This window comes from Notolepis coatsorum, assembly GCF_963971535.1.
Source record: "Notolepis coatsorum genome assembly, chromosome: 1".
Taxonomy (NCBI): Eukaryota; Metazoa; Chordata; class Actinopteri; order Aulopiformes; family Paralepididae; genus Notolepis; species Notolepis coatsorum.
The window spans coordinates 147,780,582-147,807,528 of NC_140165.1; the positions used below are offsets into that span (position 1 = coordinate 147,780,582).

At 42.1% G+C, this 26,947-nt stretch overlaps 1 protein-coding gene across 7 annotated transcripts in view; it reads right to left on the reverse strand.

The window, feature by feature from the left end:
- Positions 1-26,947, reverse strand: part of ncor2 (nuclear receptor corepressor 2) — a 530,049-nt gene that overhangs the window by 262,609 nt on the left and 240,493 nt on the right. For all 7 annotated transcript variants that reach the window (XM_084332593.1, XM_084332594.1, XM_084332592.1 and 4 more), the window contains exon 4: positions 5,959-6,136. In XM_084332593.1, coding sequence (XP_084188719.1) covers positions 5,959-6,136 — 178 coding nt within the window. The remainder of the gene's footprint in view (positions 1-5,958; positions 6,137-26,947) is intronic.

Consider the following 26,947-nt stretch of genomic DNA (forward strand, 5'->3'; position numbering starts at 1 on the left):
TTTAAATCCAAATAATCCTCTGCCATTGTTGTAACATGTCATCTGTTCTCTAGTATTCAGTCTCGTGAAGTGAAATTCTCTAGAAGTGAAACTGAAACTTAGCAAGGATAAGTTGTTAAAGGGACAGTAGGCAATTAATTTATTCAGTGGATGCCTGAACACAGAATGACACCAGTATCACTGACTACCACGGCAAGCCTATAGAAACACTAACCCCGCCCGCCCGTTCATGTGTAACGCTCAGTAATGTCGGGACACGATCGCTGTGGATAACTGGAATGTCGATCAGATAATTGGATTCTTTTTTTTGCATTACATCAGAGACAAGGTAAGGACTCTATATATAAAACCTTGCGTTGATCTGATATGTCTTTCTCCCGCGTTCAAAGCTATCTGTGTGTGTGTGTGGCTGTTTACCGTTGAGTGCAGGAGGTGGCGGGGGGAGCGCCGCGCTACGAGGGCCATTTCATGTATGCACGAGGAGATATAATAATGATAATCAAGCGTTGATTTCAGGATGATTAGATAATCAGCCGAAAAATTACAACGTGATGACTGGATTACACTACAATGCCTTTTTCTCGTCTTTTCTTGGAATTACTCAGAATCACCCAAACCATACTAATTCAAAACAGTATAAAACGGAAATGTACGGATGAAAAAACAATCTGTTTTGTGCATGTTGACTGGAAGCAACTCACTGACAATCGACGGGTGTATTAGACCCATAGCTATAATATAAGATATATATATTTGTTTTTATCCACTTTTTCTCCCATTTTTTCTATATTTTCTCCCATCCCAATTTCGTATCATCCAATTCAACCCTCCCCTGTCACAAACGCTGTTTCTTGCCTCCCACAAGCCGGCTGCAATGTGGACTAAGTCATACATAGCACAAGTCCCCTCCGGTACTTGAGGTAACAGCAGTCGCATCTTTTCACCTGAGCAGCTCGATCTCTGTGGCGAGGAGTAACGCGTGGGAGGCTCACGCTGCCCCCGACACTTCCTGATTCTACTGCGCAGGCGCACCAACCGACCTGTAGGAGTCGCTGTCCACAACGCCCGATCCCCACCCATCAGTTTCCCACCCCCTAATACGGCCAATGTGTATTAGTATGAACGACCAGCTAAACTGAAAGCAATGTGGAGCGCTGGGCTCGAAGAGGCAAGCCCAGCGTCTCAGTAATTCGTGGCGAGCGCCTTGCCCACTACGCCACGTAGCCGCCCACAATATAAGATATATTTTAAGCACTCGCAAATGTCGCAGTCTAAAACGATATCCATTGAATAAAGACCTGGCGCTGAAGGGGGATCAGCGCCCCCTGCTGCTGGCGGTCAATGTCTTAAACCACTATTCGTGATTCCTCCTAGAGCCAGGACTCGACAGTGCGCTTTTCGATTACATTTGATAACTTCTGTGTTTCAAGTAAACTCCAGCTGGAAGGGAGGGGCTGAGCCCGCTGCCCCCACCAATAGTGACGAAAGGGGGGTGGGGGTGAGCCCGTCTCTATCCCTCTCTCTCTGTATGTCCAATGGTTTGAAGTAGCGTTACACTATAAAAATGAACTGGATAGTTGATAATAAATATTTCACTTCATTAGCAAAAATATTGTAAAATCATTTAGGGCGGGATCCACAACGAATGGATTTCACGGTGCTAATTGCAGTGCACCCTTACTTACGAAAGGCTTTCTCTGGTCTGCATCCCCTTAACAATTGTGTGTATTGAGCCGTACTGTATTGTACCCATTCTGCAATACAGTACGGCTCAATACACACAATTGTTAAGGGGCTGCAGACCAGAGAAAGACGTTCATCTTGTTTACATTCAGGGTCCCCCATTTTCAATTCATAATGAATTGTAAGTAAGGGTGCAATTAGCACCGTGCAATCCATTCTTTGTGGATCCCGCCCTAAGTCTGCTATAAACTATTCCCCCTCTCTCTTGTGTGTGTATACATTTACTATATGCTACTTGTAACTGAGGGGTTACAAAACCCTGACTGTATTAAAGATTGTGATATATTAAACCACTACTAGTTATGTACTTTAATTACTGGCCATACAGTACATGAATATATATGGTGAACACCCACACAAGAATACGGCATTGACACATAAATTATATTGGAGGGTTATTTATTATTATTAAGCAACGTTAGGTTACAGATTGAGAATTAGGCTCGCGCTTGTATGGCGAAGAACATACGTAAAGTCAGTCAAGAGCATAAGTCAATGAGAGTAGTAGGAATACTATGATGGGTCTAAGCTGACGCCACCTGTGGTATAGCAATTACATGGGCCACACCGGTACCAACAGGAGACACTGGGTTCCCTCCGGGGTGTAAGGCCGGGAGGGGTAGAGGATGTTCGGGTACCCAGTCTGGGTCAACGAGGAATAAAGAGGCTCCAGATACAGGAGCCGGTGCTTGTACTCCCTTGATCAGCAGACAAAGCAATAGTTGTAATCCAATATGCTCGACAGCATTGACGACAGCTAGCCAGCCCCTTCCACGAGGCGGGCCCGAGTGGTGATCCTCACGAGGTTAAATCCCAAACGACAGTGGAATCAACGGTGCTCTTCTCCGGTGGTCACGGTCCCAAAGCAATATAATCCAACCAGAAATGGTTCTGCAATCGCCGGTGTCGATTCTCCTGTGTACATATCCAACGGTTCTCGCCTAGGACTCCTCGGGTGTGGGCACGGATTTAGGCCGCACAGCCTGGATAAGTGCACTAGCTAAAGACACGACGAACCGATGTTAATGCTGGTCACGGAAGAACTGTAGCCGCACGATACACAATAAATGATCGACTATTACTTCACATTAGATTAAGTCGAACTCAACGTTACTGCGTTAAACTCTGACACTTTAACATTCTGTTCGCACGCGGTTCTCAATGCTCTATTTAGATGCAAGGTTGCTCACTTCACTGCACGTTGACTCGTGGTGAAGGTATTAAGGTTTTGGTAAGACTACTGCTGTTTACACCTGCGCCGTATTTATACGTAAGGTGAATATCTAGTCCCAACCTCAGTTCTTGTCTCGTATTACTACGCAGACTCTGGGCATGTACTGACATGCCCGGAGTTGCCTTTGAACTTGCCGTTGGGGGCTTGCGCGTTGGCGCCTGGGGCGCTGTCCAATAGGAGAGCGAATATTACTCTGGTTTGTACGCAGGTAAAGGGATATTCCGTGTATATATATAAATAATATACAAGGTATATCAAACGATACATATATATATTCAGTTTAATCTGGCCCTTCACAACACTACTCTTTTTTACATGGATTAGGCTAATTCACTTTTAACAATCCTGATTTCTGAGCCTATTTTATTCAAAAGGAAGATATTGATTGAAATATGTATATAGCCTATAATAAAGAAATTGTAATCGTATCTCCTGTGCTGGCACAAGTACTACCATAGCATGGAGTGGAGAGATAACACACCATACATATACATAATATAATTCATGGGAATATACTAAAAAGCTATTTATGGCCGGTAAAAATCTCTCTGGCTGGTAGTTTTTTTTTTAAATCTAAAAACTAAAAAGGATGAGGATACTCCTTTGAAATATTAAATTGCAAATATAATCAATTATTGATTTTTCTAGTAAATTAATGGTTTAGATTAATCGACTAATCGGTCAAATAATCAACTGATTAATCGATAACAAAATAATCGTTAGTGACTTTAAAAATAAAATAAAATAAATAATTTGTTTATTTGGACGGGACAATGCTAAATTAATGAACACTGTGGAGTGTAAAAATTGCCGGATTTAGCACAAGGCTAATTTCCATCCGTTGTCCCCAAACATAAAAACAGGACTCATAGAAACAGTAAGAAATGTACAAATACTTAAAAACAGGACACATAAAAACAGTAAAAAAAATTACAAATACATAACAGCATGTATGACTGGTTGGACTTCAGCCATTTTTTTTGTTGCCCTCTAAAAGAAGCAAGGGTGGGGCTTTCCCTTATGGAAATGGCGAGACTGTTCCATGTTTGACTGCCTTTTATGGACAGGACGTTTTGGCCAAACGTGGTCAGTCTACTTTGGACCATGCAGTCACCTCTGGTGTCTGACCTGGTGCAGAGTCCAGTGTTTCTTTTTTTGTAGATGAATTCCTGTACAGGAGGGGGAGCTAGTCCATGTAGGCATTTGTAAATGAAACAAGAGCTTTTTAAGACTTTGAAATTTTCAAAGCTCAAAAAGCTATATTGTTTCAAAATATTGCAATGGTGGTATGCCAATGGTTTCCTTGCAAATACCTTGATGGCTCTATGATAAAGCTGTTCGATGTGTTTCATGACAGTGACACCAGCAAATTACCAGTTTGTGAAGCAGTATCCAATATGTGAGAATATCATGCAATGAAGATACGTTTCTGCAGCATGAACTGTAAAAAAAAAAAAAAAGACGGATGTCTAAAATTAACTAAATTAAAATTAATTGTGAGTTTCACTTTTTTGACATGTTTCTTAAAGGATAGGTTCGAGTCCAAGATGATGCCGAGGTACTTAAAATGGGAAACCAATTCCAGTTCCTCCCCCCCCAGAAACACATTAGATCTTGTGATTCTGACTGGTCGTTTGCTGAACATCATGCATACCGTTTTTTTTGTATTTAGCAGTAGGCATGAGTTTTGCAACCAGTGTTGGACCTTGTTCATTGCATTTGAGAGGTTACATGAGATCAGGTCAGTTTTTTTACCATGTACAAAAATGACTGCGTCGTCAGCATACATCTGTACATTGAAGTCAGGGCATATGTCCGACAGGTACAGGGAAAACAGCAATGGCCCAAGGATCGATCCCTGCGGCACACCGACTGGATTGTCAAGATAAGGAGATTTGACACCATCAACCATGACACATTGTTTTCCGTTTGTTAGGTAAGACTTAAACCATTGAATTGTATCTGCAGAGAAATTGAAATGAGACAACTTTGCCAAAAGTACTTGATGGTTGACAGTGTCAAACGCCTTTCTAAGACAGCTCTAATGAGTTGAAAAAGCATATCCTTTTTTTTAATCTACTTTTTCTCCTCCTTTTTCTGTGATCCCAATTTACCTCTCGTGCCAATTCTCCCTGTTCTGTCCTGATCATTGCTCGCATGTGCCCCCCACTGGCCGGTCGTAGGGAGGATAGAAGCCCATCACATGTCCCCTCCGATACATGTGGAGGCAGCCAGTCACATCTTTTCACCTGCCAGCGCGGACTCTCATTGGCGAGGTGTAACGTGTGGGAGGCTCACACTGTGCCCCCGCCATTTCCTGTCTTTGCTGTGCAGGCGCCCTGACTGACCTGTAGGAGTCGCTGTTTACAACGATCAGACTACCACCCATCGACTCCCCTCCCGCTGGCTTTGCCAATTGAGTCAGTATGACGGCCGGCCCAAGCCGGAGGCAACGCTGACAGCCGGATTTGATACCGGTGTCTCTTGCGTTGGTGACGAGCGCAATGTCCGCTGCGCCACCCAGCCGCCCTGAAAAAGCATATCCTTGAAGTGAGAATTCGCAATAGCTGCCACCTTTTTGCAATAGGCCAGTTCCATTGCCCATGCCCCCTTTTAGCCAATTGGCATGAACATGCGCGCGCGCGCACACACACGCACACACACACACACACACACACACACACACACACACACACACAGTCTTTGTGGACCAACCAACTGACCGACTAAATAAATAAATATGGACAGTTTGGGAATACAAGAGTCAGACAAAAGGGAAGTCCCTTTTTATTTATTAATAAAAACATTTAAAAAATGATTCTTATTTTCATCTTAAATAAAAATGGTGGCATGATCAGCAGACACTTAAATCAGAATCTCAATTTGGACCTGAAACATCTCCTAGCCAGAAGACCTAGAAACACTAGTAGTGTCATGTATTGTTCACCTAATCAATACCAAGGAAAACTGTCAAAACTGACCTTTGCCAAGTCCTCAGCCCCTCCAAGAGGCATGGGTGGGCGGTGGCTTGAGTGTCTCATCAGCGACTCCTGGCCCATCTCCAGGCGAGGCCGTTTGATCTCAGCATACTCCACCTCCGATTGGCTGTTGGGCTCTGGCAAGTAGATGTGCTCATAGCGGATGTGTTGCTCCTGGCCTCTGTAGGAGAGGGGGGGAAGCACAGTATGTGAGTGAAAAAAGCCATTGCAAATTAAATTAAACGAGTGCGTTCTCATCATTATGTCCACTAATAGGCTGATGGCGTTAATATAGGGTTTGGGGAAAGCCTTTTTCATACACCACGTCAATCGGGGGTTCCTAAGGGAACATATTCTAGATGTCCCTTTCCTGACTCCATTCTATCATCCATTCTAAGAGTCACATTAATCCGACCGCTTTCTTACACTCATTTTCTAGAAGCCTTTCTACCCTAAATAACACCGCCTGGGTAGATGAACAAGTGACAGCCAAGGAAGACTACTGGCAAGTGGCAAATGTCTGTTCTGTGGGTAACATCTGATAATGCTGATAAGTTGTTATAATCTGTGGCCCGAAGCCCTGAAATGTACCGTCCAGAGCACAACCGCAGAGCAGCTGCTTTCCAAAGAGATGGAATGAGACAAGAATCAATTAAATAAATTAAAAGATCAATGAAATCCTACGTATCAGTTGAGATACTAATCTAAGCAGTCCAGGTTGTCAAGAGTAGGAGTGAAACCATATTGATCTGCAGACGCCGAGACTCGTCTAGGCTAGACGTAACCAAATAAACACACGTCCGTCACAACCCCAAGATGATAAGAAAGAGCCTGAGACCGGCGTGACCTAAAATATCACTTTGTGCTCAGCCTGTAGAGATGACGCCAGGCTTTCAGAAACGCAATCTTAGAGGAACATGAACTAGGTCACCCAGAGCAGGAAGATGTGAAAAGAAAGGGTGAAAATTGGAAATGATGACTCACTGAACCACTAGTCTGGCAATAACGTTTTACTTTTTTGGTTGTTGAGAAAACACAATAATTGGCTACAGCAGCTCTCCTGTATTGTTGCTCTCCACTGTTCATCAATTGACCACATTCACACAGTGGGCATTTTGCTCAGGTTGGGAATAGTCAACGGCCACACACAGACAGTAGGGAGAAGGATGGGAAAAAGGGTTCCGTCTAGGACTATAGTGGGACCCCCTGCCCCCCCCCCCCCCCCCCATCCCCTGTACTGTACCTCAACCACTGATCTGGGTGGCCTGGAATGCTAACAATTACACCAGCAGAGTCATGAGAGGAAGGGAACCATTTTACTGTAATGTGATAGGTCAAGATCTGCTGTATGTGTGGTATTGGTCTGAGCCACGCTATGCACATATAAATCACACTCGTGAAACTCACGAGTTCATCAGGGTTAAAAACTAGCGTGCGGCAGCGAGGCCGATTTTCGATGTATAGCTTAATTGCCAAAAGGTTGGCTTCACTGGGCTACTTAGATTAGTCCCAAGTTTATTAGCCTACTTGTAAATGGTGACTCTGTTCTATCTGAAGGAAGGCTTTTCTCAAGCCTTGCAGACAGCAGAAAGTCAGCGCCTTCGCACTTTCGCAGCCAACGTCAGAATGGAAGTGGCTTCTGACGAGAAGAGGAAAACTAAGGGGAAACACAACCATAATTGCTGCTCCAGAGCCACAATGGCCTAGTGTGTGGTTTCTTAATGTGCCAAGGAGCATGGAGCCTTTCTCCCTCTACCAGGGTGCCGGGTATGGGGCTGTCCTCCACTAAACAAGGGTTTCTTAATGTGCCAAGGAGCATGGAGCCTTTCTCCCTCTACCAGGGTGCCGGGTATGGGGCTGTCCTCCACTAAACAAGGGTTTCTTAATGTGCCAAGGAGCATGGAGCCTTTCTCCCTCTACCAGGGTGCCGGTATGGGGCTGTCCTCCACTAAACAAGGGTTTCTTAATGTGCCAAGGAGCATGGAGCCTTTCTCCCTCTACCAGGGTGCCGGGTATGGGGCTGTCCTCCACTAAACAAGGGTTTCTTAATGTGCCAAGGAGCATGGAGCCTTTCTCCCTCTACCAGGGTGCCGGTATGGGGCTGTCCTCCACTAAACAAGGGTTTCTTAATGTGCCAAGGAGCATGGAGCCTTTCTCCCTCTACCAGGGTGCCGGGTATGGGGCTGTCCTCCACTAAACAAGGGTTTCTTAATGTGCCAAGGAGCATGGAGCCTTTCTCCCTCTACCAGGGTGCCGGGTATGGGGCTGTCCTCCACTAAACAAGGGTTTCTTAATGTGCCAAGGAGCATGGAGCCTTTCTCCCTCTACCAGGGTGCCGGTATGGGGCTGTCCTCCACTAAACAAGGAGCCTTTCTCCCTCTACCAGGGTGCCGGTATGGGGCTGTCCTTCACTAAACAAGGAGCCTTTCTCCCTCTACCAGGGCGCAGGGTATGGGGCTGTCCTTCACTAAACAAGGAGCCTTTCTCCCTCTACCAGGGCGCAGGGTATGGGGCTGTCCTTCACTAAACATGGAGCCTTTCTCCCTCTACCAAATAAATCAAATTTATTTGTAAGGCCCGACAACACACGTTAATGTCCCCATGGGCCGGACACGTCTTCTTTAAACAAGTCAAGAAGAAACAGAACAATAAGTCAAGAACAAAACAAGAACACCATAAGGTCCAACAAATTTAAAATAAATGCAAAATAAATGAATGAATGCAAACACTCCCAAACATACCCCACGCGAAGGTAAGGAAAAACTCACTAAAACCTAACAATAGGAAAAAATGCACCACAGGCAGTGTGGAATAGAGAAACCTTAGAAGGGCCATTCAAGGGGGGATCTCCCTTCTTAGATGTCGGTGATAGTAGTGTTGCAGACTGACAGTTGGTAAGCATGCACTCATGTGTGTAGTGAAACACAGATGAGTGCATGCAATAGCAACTGAACATTTTGAAAAATTAAAGATAGAGCTGATAGCGATAGCACCTGAACATTTTGAAAGATTAAAGATAGAGCTGATAGCGGATCTATTTGAGGCACAGGGGCGGCGCAAAGAGGGTCGCATCCTCCCCGTCTTAATCACGGGACGTTCAACACTCCGGTCATCGCTCCGAGACAGCCGGAGACAGGGAGATAGGGGGCGGTGCAAAGAGGGTCATTTCATAATGTTGCCCAAAATAAACTCAACAAACACTTTTTTTTTTGAACAAATGTTTTTTATTTTCCCTTTTTTAACAACAAACATACCTGAGACTCCCTGTCTCTGCCAGTCTGTTCCTGCCTACTGTATCTGTCCCCAGATCTGCTGTCAGTGTCTGTGTACCATTTCTTGCCTGCTCTGCCTAATGACATCATTATCAAATTATTTTAGCATTTCACCTCTTTCGTATGAAGATTTTTCAACCTCTGTAGTCTAAGTCTTTGAGATATTAGGCTACTAGAGTTATTACTTTGCGTTTTGATGTACTGAAAAAGGCTCCGATGTCGGTATTTTTTCTGCCATGTTCTACCTGACTGGTCGCGGTGATATACACAGCACTCAGCCTACCTGCATCTCATGCACCACACTGACTGCGTGCTGTGGGTGGGACTCGGGAGGCAGTTGATCAAACCATTGTGAATGAAATGCGGGGGTGGTCGCAATCTTTGGAAACTTAAAAACTCGCTATTAACACTATCAGTGCCGACCTTGTTTACCCGGTTGAATGCCATCATCCACTTCAATGTTAGCGTTAAAAACGCATAACCCATGTTTTAAATTATGGCTATGTGTCTAATCTGCCCGTCGCTTATCGATGACTTGTTTGCAGTCAACATTGTCGAAACGGATTGTTTTTTTTAATCGGTTCATATCCTTTTTATAGCATTTCGAAAAGCTAGCGTTCTCTCGAACATTTCCGGGAAAATAGAAAGATTCCCCCATAAACGCCATTTATTGGAATATTCTCGAATACACTAGACACGTTGTCATTTGTCGGCCTATTTATGAATAGTTTTCAAATAAACGCTAGATTATCGATAGTATATGTGTACTTATGCACGCTATAGAGGCAGGCTGAAAAATCTATTATCCATTTCCTCAAGATCACACACACACAGGGACACGCTGTTATCTCAGTGAATACAGCTCCGATTACCCCAAGACTGGTAACATAGACTCCTTACCTTAGATCAGATGTTCTCCAAGAAGATTATTCTAATTCCTGATCGCCATTCCAAATATCGATCACGCTTATTGATTGATTATTGGATGCTGTAAATATATATTCCAGGCTGCATTCCAACTTGCGATCAGATCCCTCATCATCAGACGGCTCGCCAGCACAATGGAGCCAGTAGGCTCCACCTCTACAGATCTACAGATCCCAGGTCAGTCTAATCGACTGACCTGCAGTTACACAAGGATAGACAATAGGGGGCATTTTTTTCCCCATCGGAGCTCCTGGAGGGGCTGCTGTACCAACGGCAGACTCGGTTGATGAAATATGAATTCAGATCGCTAATAAAAAAATCAAACAACATTTCTCGTCGTCGGCACTCAACGGGGGGCATAAAACGAGAATAGTCGTTGTCGGCATTCAAAGTGTTAAGTGTCTATAATCAGCACAAGTTCTTTCATTGCGTATTATTTATTCTATTGAATTACATAGTTATGTTTACAGTGATATATTGGGGGGGACATATGATATATTTCTCAGGATGGGGGGGACATGTCCCCCCTGTCCCCCGTGGGATTTCCACCCCTGGATATTTGCCGATATCACAAAGTCTGCCACGATACGATTCGATTCAGGTGCCTGCGATCGATATGAGATGATATTATATGACCATTTAACACAATCAGTAACATTTAGATCAACTCAAAAAAGGCAACGCAAATATCATTTGACATTTTTATTTTTGAGCTCTTCCAGACATTTAAATGAAAAACAATCTATTGTTTTTAATACAAATAGACCTCCTGTTCACTGTAAAGTGACACGTTTTGATATATTGAGCTTTAAACTTTAAGTAAATTTTTTTGGAACTTACAACACGCAACCTAAAACCCCTTCCTCTCCCAAACCGTTCCTGTAATTGTTTTATGTTGCATGATGATCATGAATACATTTATTATGTATTGTCTTCTTTATGTTTAAATATCAACATTATCTGTCCATCCTCAGTACATTTACTATAAATACACACACACACACACACACACACACACACACACACACACACGGAGAATGCTTGTCGTCATCGTCCCCCCCCAGTCCCCTCTGCTGTTCTCTCCGTCTATCGCTCTGATAAGGATTAGCTTGTTAGCTTACACTAACGTAACGTTAATTTCGGTCTTTAACGCGACGTGGGCATAAAGGAACGGCAAGGATTGCAAAGCATGTTAGATGCATTTGACCCGTTGCGGAATAAAACAGCAGGGACTTGTTTTGGATCGCAAAATAGGCACACTAGCCTTGCTCTGTTGCAATGTCCGCGTTCCAGATGCTACTGCTGTGCTGTGAGTCGAGCGGATACGACTCTCCGCGGAATTTTCAAAATAAGAGCATCGCAATATGGTCGCACCAGAACAATTATTTGCACTCGCACGAATGCTCCCAATTATATTTTGATGTCGCACAGATACAATTTCGTTGCATATGTGACCAATTCGGTCGCAATTTCGAGCCCTGGTTTGACTATAAATGTTGCCTGTCAAATGAGCCATACTATTGTCTCCATAGCTATATAGAATTGATATACGATGGGTCCGCAAACATCGTGAAAATTGTCAATAACGCTGGCACCAGGCAGTACAGATGGAAAAACAGTGTGGCGCTCAATGAGTTAAAGGTCCAGAATTGTTAACTTTTTGGGCAATTTTACACAATTCCTGTGAGTCTATTTTTTCTTCTTCTAAGAATTCATTGATTTGTATTTTTAATCAAGTACTTTGGTGCACCACTTTCTGCCCTTCCAAAGTACAATCTATTTTTGGCTGGGCTCGGCCCATACTCGCGATGGGCTTTGACTGACACCCACCTGCACTATAGCCTAGCTAAGAGATGGCAGATATGCTAGCACGGAGGAACACTGCAAATGCTACAGTGAAATAGGAATTTTAATACACTATTGACGGATGAATGAACAAGGTCCTACTTCAGGGCTGTACAGTGTCACACGTGCTATGAAAAAATCGGTCTGTGCGATGAATGAATTTACTGCAGTAGCACCCGTGCTATAGCCCGTGTGTGAAAAAAAATATTGCGTCTGAAGTGAATCGATGGGCCACGCTATTCTACTTGGTAGTTGTAGTCTATCGTGCGATTAAAAACCATGTCCCTGTTTGCATCCAACACCAAATCCCATAATTCCTAGCGAACAATCCCATTTTCCTCAGCGAGTCGAGAGCTAATTAGCCTACGACAAAATTAAGTAGTATTTTCAATTGCATCTCCATGAAGTGAAGATGAATGTGGCCTGTTGCATCGCCAAAAAAAAACTTCCTTTCAATACGTTTAAGCCGCTAATTTTGCTCTGCAATAAGAACAGAACGGAGCGGATATCAGTCCATCTTATGGCAACCACGTCCGATGTGGAGAGATGACAGAGACCCTAGCCGATGAAATGAAGTCGGACCTGGCGGAGGAAATTGGAGGAAGCCGTTACCTTTCAGTGATGATTGACGGGGACACGGACACTTCTAACAAAGAATTTGAAATGGTCTATGTTCTAATCATTATAAATGGAAAGCCAACAAACAAGCTGATCGCAACAGGACTAGAACTAGAGCACAGCCATGCATTGGGTGAGTCGCCCACTATTATGACGTTTTTCAATACTTAAATACTGGCTACTTAAATTTCCCTCCGGGGAACAATAAAGTATCAATCTATCTAATAACGAGACAATATGCAAATAAGGTAATAATAATTGTCATGGATCCCCGTATATGAAAGTGGCTGGGAACTTACTGCTGGTAAAATCACTGTTTATTTCTTGTTCTGCATAGTATTACATTCCTCTTCTATAAACAATCAAAGTCCGACCGTAAGAGCTATGGCTTCATACGGGTCCATTAAACCTTTTTGAGTAGCGTCTTTCCTTCAAGCTAAGTTGAACTGAACATTTCAACTGTCAAAAGCACAAACAAACACGTTTGCCTCGAAACACGGCGACACGGTTTTCAAAATAAAGGCAACATATTCACATACCTCTAGCAATTCTTCTAATAAAAGTCCCGGATATACATAAACATTAATTGGCATAGATCTCTATAAACAGCCCAACACTAGGGCTGACCTTCGAAGCTTTTTTTGGCCGTCGATGCTTCGGCCCCAAGATTCGATTTTAATTCAAAGCTTTGACAATAATAAAAAAAAAAAAAATTTTAATAAGATTAAAAAATAGATAAATACATTTAAAAAAAAGTATCTTACAGTATGTTGTGGGACTTGTACAGCACTTTGGTCAACTTTGTTGTTTTTAAATGTGCTCTATAAATAAAGTGAATTGGATTCATTAAATTAATAATGAGTCGGGAGCTGCGCTGCCTGGGCGGCTGCTCTCCATTACACAGCCAACATGTTGCAACCTTCGTCTATAAAGCAAACAATTATATAAATATTTATATGTAGTTAATAGAGACAAAGGCAGAATTAGACTTAACTCAAGAGTCGAGAGTTCGCCGGCGCGATCCATGGGAGCGGTCGGGGATTAAGGTCCTATTTGTCGAGTTTTATGCGGAGGGACACCATCTTTTCAGGCCTTATATGGAAGACCTACCACTACCACCCCACCAAGTATTACTCCGCAGGACTATACTATACTATATAAATGGCCGCCAAAACGACGGGCGAGTTTTTTGGCAGCTTTTCCCAGAGCGTTCGGTCAAAGAATTAATTTCTCCGGGGAATCCGCGCCTGCCTGTACATTTCTAAACTACCGTGTAAGTACTGTTTATACTAATTTGTTGGACTTATTATAGCATTCGTTAACGTTTATGACCGTCTATAGTGTTTGTGAGATGTTTTTCCAGAGATTCTGGTCATATTTTCCACTCAAAAAGCTTGTTTCAAAAGTACCGTGGTGAAGTAACAATTTCCCCCCAGGAAGCCCTGCTTTGTGGTGAGGTAACATTAGCGCTAGCTGCGAGTTAACGCACGGCTAACGTGAACACAGTTGACGTATTTATTTCGCAAATGCAGTGTTTTCAAATAGCCACATTGCTGTATTTAGTGTATTCATTAGTGGGTCATATTCGTATATCGCTGCTGGCGGGACAAAACCTCCTAACTCCATATTATTATATATATATATATTTTTTTTTTTTATCAACTCAGTAGATCATCCTCCATGTATGTGTGGTTTTACAAAGTCTACACAATGGGAAAGCATTAAACCAATCATCTGTCTAAACCTCGTAACTCTATTCGCCCTCAAATCTGTGTTCGTTTTTTTCATCTGCTGAAAAGTTGGGGTTTTGTAGTTATGAGGTTTTGTCCCGCCAGCAGCGATATGTAACATATTTCATTTTATCAACCTAGAATTGACGACAAGGCCTAGCTGCTGGACGCTAGCTCCCATGCTGGCGCCGATGCTAACAACACCAGCTGAGAGCCAGGGAGACCCAGGAAGAGCTACAGTACTTCTCTACCCAGGAAAGATGCTTCTAGAATGGCAGAGAGTATGGAGGAAGACAAGGCTCTATGAAGAGAATGGGGTAAGTTTGAAGAAAATGTTTAACACAAACATGAACGTTTTATAATTTCCATCACAATATGAAAAAAAAGTATATATTAAATTTTTTTTTTATCTAATCTAGTTTCATTAATTAATTCATATCTTTTGAACAATAGATGCTATTTCTAATCTGTCAGCTGTTCTATATTGCCAACAAGATTGTCTACATTCCATTCATTACACATAAATCTGATATAAGTGTAACGGAGGTACCGCATTAGGGCTGCAACGATTAGTCGACATAATCGACGAAGTCGATTATAAAAAATCGGCGCCGAGGAATTGTTGCGTCGATTAGTCATAAAAAAATTTGCACTACCTATCTTTGTGAAAGTGGCTTCTCAGCTCTGGTCCAGCCAGCTGAAGACTTCTTAGCTTAACATAACAGACCGACAGTAAGTTTGGGGGAACTAATGGGATAACTGGGTGTAGAGGCAGAAACCGACTTGGTGGATTTATATATTATTATATTATTATTTATATATATATTATATTATATATATATATTAGAACCTTTAGACTGTCTTATTGTTAGAACCTTTAGACTGTTTGGCCACTAGAGGGCTCACCACCCATTGCAGCCCACTCCTATAAATGGCCAAGGTGATCAATGGAATCTTGTGCACCTGCGGAGGACTTACCTTCAAACGCTGTCTCACTGTTGGAACTGTTTCGCTGTCTCACTGTTGGAACTGTTTCACTGTTTCACTGTTTTACTGTTGGAACCGACCACGGAGCAACTGACGACTGTTCTGTGTAACCTTTATTTCACTATCACTATCATTTACCCTTGGACAACAATAAACCTGTAAACCGAACCGGCAGCAACTTTGGACATTCAATTAATTCACATCACAACCTTGGTACAGTGTGAAAAGGCAATAGCGGGTGCATCGTGGACGACTGTCAGCACACAGAGGAATGACAGTCGGCCACTACACTGGGGATGTTGTTTGGTCCTGACAAGAGTCTCAAAGTAACTCTGAGGTCATGCTCAATGTCCAATCTGTTCCTCTGCTCTGTCTTCAGCTGGACCAGAGCTGAGAAGCCACTTTCACAAAGATAGGTAGTGCAAAAAAAAAAAAAAAAAAATTATAATTATAATATATTTTTTTAATATAATTGTTTTTCGATTAGTCGACTAATCGAAAAAAGTCGACAGATTAGTCGACTACCAAAATAGTCATTAGTTGCAGCCCTATACCGCATGTCTATCCACAGTCACGAGGGACTTGTATAGTGAAGTGACTGTGGACGTTAAGCGGTACTGCAAGTAAACTCACTCCCCAGAGGCATCCAGACCCAGTACTTAGAAGTGAATTCACCTCTTGGTACAGTGGTCTGTGATGCCGCCCACGGCACGGGAGACCGGGGTTCAACTCCCACTCAGGGCGATCCCTTAACAGGGGTTGAATCGAAACAAACACAATGCAGAGCGAGATCACACCGGTCACATAAGCAAGGAACGTTTAATTTAATAAATGTTTTTCTTCCAAGTTTAATTTCAACAAGTTCAAGTGCAACTACATATGAACCATAATAATAAAAATTACGATGATAATCACACACTTATCTTATATCATTGGAAAGCCCTAGTTGTTAGCTTCAGAATTTTACCAAATATGAGGTACTTTGAAATACCCAGTAACTAATAATCTATCACAAACCAATGCAAGTTCAAGTTCAAACTGATTTCCTAAATGGACCACAACTCCGAAGCACGTTTTATTAAGACATGTTTGTATATGGGTCGGGACACTGCTGCTGACTGGGTGTCTTATCAAACACAGGTAAAACTAAAAATACTATAGAGAATTGTCAGTGCTGTAAAGTTTAAACCTTTTTAAATCTTAGACAAACGAAACACTTTGCTTTTATGAAATATTGTAAGCCGTCATTTGAGGCTTTATAAAAGCAGCAAGTTGTATTCAACACAGAGAGGAATTAATGAGGAATCTACTTGTGCTTGTTGTAGTTAACAAAGACAGACAGAGTTAATGAGGCGTATGACGTCCATTGCATTGGAGGCGCAAGATTTTGCAGGTGAAAAAAAAATATTAAAATTTTATTTTCCAGTTTGAATCCTGTGCCCATCGAATGAAGCTTCGAAGTATTTAAGACAGCCCTACCCAACACATTTAACTTTAGGCACACACTGAAACCAGTAACATCACAAATATGAAGTAGGTAATTACCCAATTATTATTTTTATTTATAAAGCACTTTTCATTGTGATTTGGTAAATTTAAACAGATTTGCACTGCTAATTTGAAGCATAACATATTGATGTCTTGTATACAGTTATGTGCCTGCAATTTACCATTATGGGCAAATAAAGACTTTTTTTTGTCTGAAAACATTTCTTAAGGTTTGGATGTTGTGTGCCCTGTATGCAAGATTCATGTCCTTTGCCAGTCACATACCTATTTGAGCTGCACTACTTGTGGTTGTTTTTAGAGATTTTAGAGACGTTTTATAATCGTGCTACAAGATTTTGGCCTGTGCTACAAAACTATCAACCTCTGTAGCACCAGTGCTATGTGCAAAAAAAGTTTACGTACAGCCCTGGTCCTACTGCTAATTAACTAATTACTACTTATGTATAGGGACGCACCGATATGAACATTTGCGGCCGATACCGATTGTTCAAATAACACAATCGGCCGATACCGATATTTGTGCCCTAAGAAGAAAAAAATTCTAAAAAAAAATTCGATAAAAGAAAATAAAAAGATTAGGCTACAGCTATACTAATATTATACTATTATAGTATGACTCTTCATACAAATTTAAATAAAACATTTATCATAAATGTTGTAGCCTATCTGCATCAGCTTGGCACTCGGCGCTCCATCAACACGTCACCATCACTTTCGTACCAACCGTGCCCTTATTGGATTATTTATGTTGACGGAACTGATGAGTTATATTCATTAACTCATTGGGCACAAAAAACGTAATATCTCGTGTTTTGCCGCCAACCGCTGAGCGCCAAAAACGTAATATCTAGTTTTTAGATCCTTTGATATTTTTCCTTTGATCCCCGTTATAAACACTCAGCCGGTGCTCCCTAGGTCTCCCCGACTCATCTGCCTATGTTGGAATTGCAATGATGATCGAATCTCACCAGGTGGCAGTATCGCCTACCTTTTGAACTGGTGATATAGCTTGTCCCTAGTACTGAGTTTACCGCCTGCTGTTTCCGCCTAGGAGTGGATCACAACATAGCAATCTGTGGAAGATCTGGTGCCTCAGAGCTATTCTTTCCCATATGGTAACCATGCCCAATATACACGAGTAATTGCGATCGCCATGGGATCTACTGGGATTTATTCATTTTGGAGTACTTTCTGACTGAGGTAAGGTCTATTTTAGGTACCTGCTGGGATTATTTTTTTACCTAAAACATGCACTGTACCGATAAGTGTCGTGTTTTACCGGACGTAAACCCCCCCCCTTGATGATTTTGTGAAGACACATATGTACATGGTATATACCTTTTGATTTGGAAGTATTTGGGGTTTCAGGTGATCAACCAGAACGATTCGGGCATATTGCATAGGAAAGACAGGGTAGCATATGTATTTATTATCCTTTTATCTTCAACTGTATATGCATATTGTATCTTAATGTTTTATGATGTTGTTTTATGTCCTGTGTTTTAATACCAGGGACCATGATGGAAATAAGTGCTTGCATTTTATCATGTTTTTATCCCTTGGATGATGTCTCTAATCCACAATAAAATCAATCAATCTCGTGATCTATGAAAAAAAAATATTTTGGAAAGGGGCGATGTTTAGCGTGTAATAGTGCACAAACTACAGTATGTAGAAATTAACTGATTAGTCAGTGATGGACTATGAACAATGCCTGTCAAATGAGCCATACTATTGTCTCCATAGCTATAATACAGAACACACGATGGGTCTGCAAACATCACTAAAATGGTCAATAACGCTGGCGCCATTGAGTACAGATGGGGAAAGGGCGTGGCGCCCAATGAGAAAAATAAAAAAATACTAATTTAATCAGATTAATCACTTTATTCAAATAGATATTTTTTTTTAATAATTATTAGGGCTGACCTTCACATTTAAATTTCTTTTTTTATGTTGTGGGACTTGTACAGCACTTTGTTCAACTTAGTCAGTGCTGTAAAGTTTAAACCTTTTTAAATCTTAGACAGTAAGCCGTCATTTGAGGCTTTATAAAAGCAGCACAATGAACACAAATCTGTCAGTGCCGAGTCCGACCTCATCTTAAATAACAAACAGCATTGCTTGTTGTAATTAACAAAGAGAGGCAGACCTACTTTATATAGAAGCATCTAAGAATGAAGTTCTATGGAAAGTAGGTCTGCATTCCCTTAACAATTGTGTGTATTGAGCCGTACTGTATTGTACCCATTCTGCATCTGGTAATAAAATTTTCAATCAATCATTCCAATAATACACAGTTGGATGTGTTAGTTGGTTGGATGCACTTCAAGCTGCTTCCACATGAGGCAACTTCTCTCAATCATTCCAATAATACACAGTTGGATGTGTTAGTTTGGTTGGATGCACTTCAAGCTGCTTCCACATGGAGGCAACTTGTCTTTTTTGTAGTTGTGGGAACAACTTTTTCTGGCGGATGGTTTTTTCAATAAATCTTCGATTAATGTGTGTTTATTGTATAGAAATAAGGTTGGATGAATCTGGCAGTTGTATAAAAGCTTTACACCACTTGCAGTCGTGATTTGTGAACAATAAACCATGCCTAGGGGGGTCTAACAACCCTCGGCTGCGCCTCGGGCCTAACGACCACCCCTAGGCATGGTTTATTGTTCACAAACCACTCCTGCGCGTGATGTAATGCTTAAATCACACACAGGTAAAGGCTGCACTGTGCAGAGAGCTCTCCACCCTGCTCTCTTGCAGTGTGTGTGTGTGTGTGTGTGTGTGTGAGTGAGTGAGTGAGTGAGTGAGTGAGTGAGTGAGAGAGGTTAATTACCCAGACCAGCTGCACCTGTGCCAATTAACCGCCCCCACTGCTGCTTCGGCCAGTCTCTGACTTTCACCTCTGCAGCCGACACCAGAAACACCTCCTCCCACACTTATCATTTTCATCATTTATAATGCCATAAAAGTAGGCTATTTTTCTTTTTATTACGTTTGACAGTTTTGGAATTGACAGTGCTGAGTTTGATTCCACTGGTCACACTAACGTTGTTGCAGTGAATATCTCTCAACCAGACTCACTCACTCACTCATTCACTCACCTCCTCCAGCCCAAGTCTCATGCGGTATAAAAGTTATGACCATCCAGCCAGATCTTGCAAACAAGTAAGTATTTGCTGAACTACAATTAACACTTTCAGCGCCAGCTGTTTTATCCATCCTTGTAGTCAATGGGCCACGCTTTAAAAGATAGGAATTTTCACTGTGCGTCGCGGTGTTTGCAGGGCTATATCTACATTCTATATTATAGCTATGGAGACAATACTATGGCTCATTTGACAGTAACTATCCCTCGTCCAACATGTAAAAAAGAATACATGCGTGTTATCCCGTGGTGAATATTGTATAGTTTCAGAGTGATCCTGGCTAATTCCTGGAAGCTGTGTTATAGAGCGATATGTGAATGAGAGTGAGGGGAAGAGAGACAGAGGAGAAATGTGGGCGATAGCATTGGCTATTGGCAATCTTGCAGGGTGACGATAGGACGATCGGAATATGGAGCACATCTCTCCTCTTCTCACTCCTAACAAATCCTCCCCAGGGATCAGATTATGTTGCACGCTCATGCATGAGAGGGGGGGGGGGGAAGAGAGAGAGAGAGAGAGAGGATAGAGGAGAGAGAGAGAGAACACAGCGCTTGATGATGTGATTATGCAAGTGCCAAACCTCTATGGAAATCAGAGGAAGTGTGGAGTGAAAAATTGTGTGTGGGGGAAGGGCTTTCTTTTTCTTTTTCTTCCTCACACACACACACCATCTGGTCATTCCTTTTTGCCACCAATTTTTCCCAACGCTGTTGAGGCAATTACACAGAATAACGACCACCATCTATCTCTGTCCATGCCACCCAGCGACACCTTTAACATGCAGATTCAGTGCTGCATATTACTTAAGTCATAAGGCTACATCCATCCTGGATAGTAGGCCGTATCAGACCAGGCCCCAGTCATACAGTCGGAAGGGACTGCCCCTTCTAGGCTTGATTCATGGTCCTTCAGTCTCTGACTATACTATAGTTCAGGGGTCGGCAACCTGCGGCTCCGAGGCCGCATGCGGCTCTTTAGCCAATAAGCTGCGGCTCCCTGGCCAAACAAAATAAAAATTAAATAATAATAATATATATTTTATTTTTTTTGGAGATCGATGTCATACTGTGACACTGAAATGAAAATAAATTTCATCAACTAAGATATTTAGTCAACAAAAGGCTTACCTGTATGCCCGATATGTGGTGCGAAATTTGCGAACAACGAAAAAATATATTTTTATTTGATAGATTTTCCGCAAATAAGGGAAGGACTCTAATAGAGCTGCATAGTTCAGGGTTTTATTTCAAAGTAGGTCTAACACACATGGTAGTCTTTTCAAAGTGGACTACTTTTTATTTTATAAATGTTCCACAAATAAGGGAAGGACTCAAATATACCTGAATAGTTCAGGGTTTTATTTAAAAATAGGTCTACACAGCCAGTATTATTTCTCCTCTTCATAAGAGTTTGAGGTTTTCCTTTGTTATAACAGGTAAAAACAGCAATAAAAAGTCAAATTTTATTTGTTGCTTTATAATCCCATTAATGCAACAAACTGTGTGCTATAAGTATAAAGTATAATAAATCGCAAATTACTTTGGGTATGCAATTGTCAGGCGTTTTATGCTAAATGTGGGGTATATGCTTGGGGATATATACAACGTTATACACTGTTATCTTCATTTTAAGGGTAAATAGGTTGTGCGGCTCCCTGAGCATTTTATTTTGTGGGACGGGGAAAAGTGGCTCTTTTGATAGTAAAGGTTGCTGACCCCTGCTATAGTTTAAGGCTACTTTCACTGTTTTACTGCATTACAGTACTGTTATATTGTAGTTTTTTTTATCAATAAAAAAAATATATTACATACCGGTATATATTGTTGGTGCTCCTTACATTTTGGTGGGTGCTCGTAAATTTTTGCTGGTGCTCCCAACTTTTTGAAGTTGGGAGCACCAGTGCTAATTTCGAGCCCTGCAAACATTGACAAACCAGTTAATTTCTACATACTTTCGTTTGTGGGCTATTCGACGCTAAACATTGCCCTGTTTCAAAATAATCCAGTCTCGTTTTCTAGATAATGAGATATGACGTTATATGCATGCAAATCGTTCGGGTTGCTCGCCTGAAACCTATATTATTTCCAAATCAAAGGTATATACCATATATAGATGTTTCTTCACAAAATCATCAAGGGGGGGGGGTCGTTTTACGAAGTTGCGATCGTTACCAAAAGCATGTTTTAGGACCGGTAAAATACGACGCTGTGATCAATACAAAAGCATGTTTTAGGTTCGGTAAAATAGACCTAAAATAGACCTTACCTTAGTCAGAAGGTACTCCAAAATTAATAATCCATGTGGTTCCATCGCGATAGCCATTACTCGTGTGCATTGGGTCTGGCTATAATTAGGGATGCCCCCCGAAACCCGGTTCTAAACGGGAACCGGTATTAAATTAGAAAAAAACTGAGTATTGATAAGCTCCGACGTTATCGGTACTGCTATCGGTAGTCTAGGAGCGGATTAGCTACGGAGCTAACAGAGTGTACCACTATGAATTGAAAATGGGGGACCCTGATGTAAACAAGACAAACGTCTTTCTCTGGTCTGCATCCCCTTAACAATTGTGTGTATTGAGCCGTACTGTATTGTACCCATTCTGCCATGAAGTGCTTTGAGAAGCTAGTGAAGGGCTACATCTGTTCCTCCCTCCCCATCAACCTGGACCCCCTGCAATTTATCGCCCCAACAGGTCCACGGAGGACGCCATAGCCCATGTGCTGCACACAGCAGCATCACACCTAGACAAGAGGCAGGGGAACTATGTGAGAATGCTGTTCATCGACTACAGCTCAGCATTCAATACCATAGTCCCCTCCAAACTCATAGCCAAGCTCAGGGACCTGGGCTTGAACTATGACCTCTGCCAGTGGGTCTTGGACTTCCTGACGGGCAGACCCCAGGTGGTAAGAGCAGGCAACTGCACCTCCTCATCCATCACGCTCAACATAGGGGCCCCCCAGGGCTGTGTTCTGAGCCCCCTCCTCTACTCCCTGTACACACATGACTGCGTGGCACAGCGGAACAACAACACAATCATCAAATTTGCTGATGACACAGTAGTGGTGGGCCTGATCTCTGCCAACGACGAGAGGGCCTACCTGGAAGAGGTAGAGAATCTGTCACAGTGGTGTCAGGGGAACTGCCTCTCCCTGAACGTCAGCTAAACAAAAGAGATGATTGTGGACTTCAGGAGGTCGGGGGTCAAGGACTACAGCCCCCTCAGCATCGACGGGGCACCGGTTGAGAGAGTGAACAGTTTCAAGTACCTCGGAGCCCACATATCCGAGGACTTGACATGGACCACACACATTGATAGTGTTGTGAAGAAGGCACGACAACGCCTCTACTTCCTCAGGCGCCTAAGGAAGTTCCAAGTCAGTCAGAAGATCCTTAGGAACTTCTACTCATGTACAATAGAGAGCATCCTGACTGGCAACATCACCTCCTGGTTTGGGAATAGCACTGCACAAGACCGTAGCAGACTACAAAGAGTGACACGTTCAGCCGAACGCACAATTGGAGGGGGGCTTCCCACCCTCCAGAACATTTACAACAAGCGGTGCAGGGGGAAGGCTAAGAGAATCATCAAGGACTCCAGCCACCCGAACAACTGCCTCTTTGAACTGCTGCGGTCAGGCAAGCGATACCGGAGTCTTAAGGCGAGCACAGAAAGACTGCTAAACGAACAATAAACACTATGCAACAACCATCAAATGCACACAGCACACACACCCACACGCACACACTCACTTAAACAAACAACACACTGCAGCACCCACTCTCCACACTTTAGATCACACAAACACACTTTATATTTATTGATAAAGTTTTGCACTACAACTCGTACACCTACTGTAAATTGTACCTAAATTGCACCTCATCCCATTTCTGCCTTGCACTATATAGTATTGTATATTAGTACACTGCATAGTATTGTATATTATATGGTAACTCAGTTACGTCTATTCTGCATCGAACATTGTACATATGTCTATACTGAAAACTGTGACCTCATTTTTTTTACTTCTAATTTACATGCTATACTATGTTATTTTATTTCATACTTTTCTTGTCTTGCACAGTCTCTGGAGCGTAACAGTAAGAAGCATTTTGTATAAAAGTATTCTGTACTTCTGTATGACAACTATTAAAGAAACTTGAAACTTGAACTTGAACTTAACAATTGTGTGTATTGAGCTGTACTGTACTGTACCCATTCAGTGCAATTTAGAAATATAGAGTATATAATATACGTTTAATTAAAATATGTCCACTATAAACATTTACACATTGAATAATCAATTAATAAACAAACAGTTCAATAATACTATGTACTTTATCTTTACAGGAGCATGTGGACCATTCCACGTCCCTGTAGTTGGTGGCAACATATCAGTGACAACTGGAACAACAGAGACTGTAAGAAGTAAGAAGTAACAGTAAGAAGCATTTTGTATGAAAGTATTCTGTACTTCTGTATGACAACTATTAAAGAAACTTGAAACTTGACTGGCAACTCAACTTCAGGATGAAAAGTGTGTCCTTCCTGCACCTGTGTGACATCCTGTGACCCAGTTTGACACGCCACGCCAGAATACCAGCTACCGACGCCCTGTCCCTGTTGAGCTACGGGTGGCAATATGCGGAGCTAAGGGTGATCGTCCAGGGCTACAGACATAAATGGGGGTTCCCCCAGGTTGCAGGGGCAATAAACGGGACCCACATTGGCATCCTGGCACCAGCTGATGACCCTGCAGATTACTACAACAGGAAAGGATTCTACTCGGTCCTGATGCAGGGCATGTTGTTTCAGGGCTGGACAGAGATTTGAAGGTGTGGATGTGCCCCTGGTCATTCTCGGCGATGCCGCATACCCACTTCTGCCTTGGCTGCTGAAGCCATTTCAAGAGGGCAGAGGTGTAACAACACCAGCTGAAACTCAGTTCAACCATCGACTCAGTCAGGCAGAGAACCCCCATCAGGCCAACCATGGTCGCCACATCAGAGATGCACTGTGTGCCCATTTCACACAATGAGTAGCATTTGTTCTTGTTGTTGCAAAATATTCATACCATACCATACTGTGAGTTGAACTGATCTAAAGTTCCATGACAAATATTCATGAGGGAAACTGAAGCCATTCATTCTCATGTATGTTCTGCTATTTACACTGTTGTGGGTTGTTTTGGTACGATGTACCACTTCCGGTTTGGATTATTGTGAGTAAAATAAGATGTGGACATACAGTATGTTGTGCATCAAAGGGTTAAGGCTGTTTATTTTTCTGTTTGATATCTCAATGTTTTGTAATAAAAAAAAATATTCTGATTGGACAAGAGATAACAATTATTTGCATCTTTATTGTAACAAATGTATGAACAGTCAGCAATAGATGTCAAATGATTTACAGTAATATCAAAAGCCGTTGTAAATGCTGGTATCGAGAAACAGTGCAATTTTATAAATTGTAATTAGTCAAATATACATTTGCTGTAGGTTTGTATTAACCATTAATCCAAATAGTGCCAACAACATGTCGCCCACTTTGCGTGGCGTTCATAGAGTGTTGATACAGACATGCCGCTACATGAGCAGAGAGACCTGCTGCAGACAGAGTGGAGCTAATTAATACAAAATGGTAACGGAGTGTTTTGACTGACAATACGCATTAAGCATCAAGTATATTGCTGTGCATTGTTATGAGATGTAATAAAATTGGTAGTGTAAGGTATTTCATCCAAATTGTGAAATAATCCAGTCTGGCCTTCACCCAATTTAACTCGTATATCTGACTATATTCAATATCCAAATTGTCATGGTCAATCATATCCAATAATGAAAGGTAGAACTGACATCTTTCAATGGTTTTATTCAAAGTGAATCAGCATAAGTTAGACAGGTATACAATACGTTGAAATGTCATAATTTCAACGGGCAGACATTCTAGGTTCTGGCAGGATCAGAAAGTAACAAGTGACTTATATCTCGACCATTAGCCAATGGAAATGCATCTTTAGAAATAGGATCAGAGAAACAAGACTGACACACAACCAAATAGGGAACAGGTATTGGTCATCTAGGTAGGATTGGATTACAACTGAGCTCAACATGATTAGAACACAGACTCTCTGGTGCCTGTTGTATAGGTGCACAGGAATGACATTTTACATAGTGTCATACATAGTCATATTCAATTCACATAGAATCAGTTTTAACACAGTAGATAAGTACATTGTAGGCTCAAAGGCAGTCTCTGTTCCTGTAGAGACGATGCCATCTGATTAGATAATACTAGGTGCTGGACAATTAGCATTTCAATGGTGTGTGTGGGGGTTGCGCCACATTCCAATGTTCCCGGCAGCGTGTCAAAGTGTCATTGAGCAAGACGCTTAACCCCCAATTGCTCCTGATGAGCAGGTTGGCACCTCTGCCGTCTATGAGTGAATGTGAGGTATAAGTTGTAAAGCACTTTGGATAAAAGCTCTATATAAATGCTGTACTCTGTCGTCTACTCTAAGCCATCCTAGGTTGTCAAAGTGGGCAGGGGTGAGGTGGGTTCTAGGGGTAAGGTCAAGTAGAAGTCTGACCAGTTTGTTTTGTGATGTTTGTAATCTTGTTTTTAGCGCCTTTGAGGTGCTTTGGTACCATGAGGTGCAAGCATAGTCGTAGTACCCTTGAATGAGTGCTCCTGCCAGAGTCTTCAGCCATGTCCTCCAACACAAAACCTAAAGAAGTTTGACATCCAACCAGAGTGCAAATGTAACAGTAAAGTGCAATAGTGATATACAATGAACAGGTGATTAAACTCTGTAAAATATCCTTCCTGCCCTTGCAGTGTGTTAAACAGTTCTGTCTGCCCCTGAGCGCTTCCTAACCACCTTATCCCCGTTCACCTGTCATACCGACGTCAGGTGAGCTTGCTAGCCATTAGATGGTTAACGTGATATTA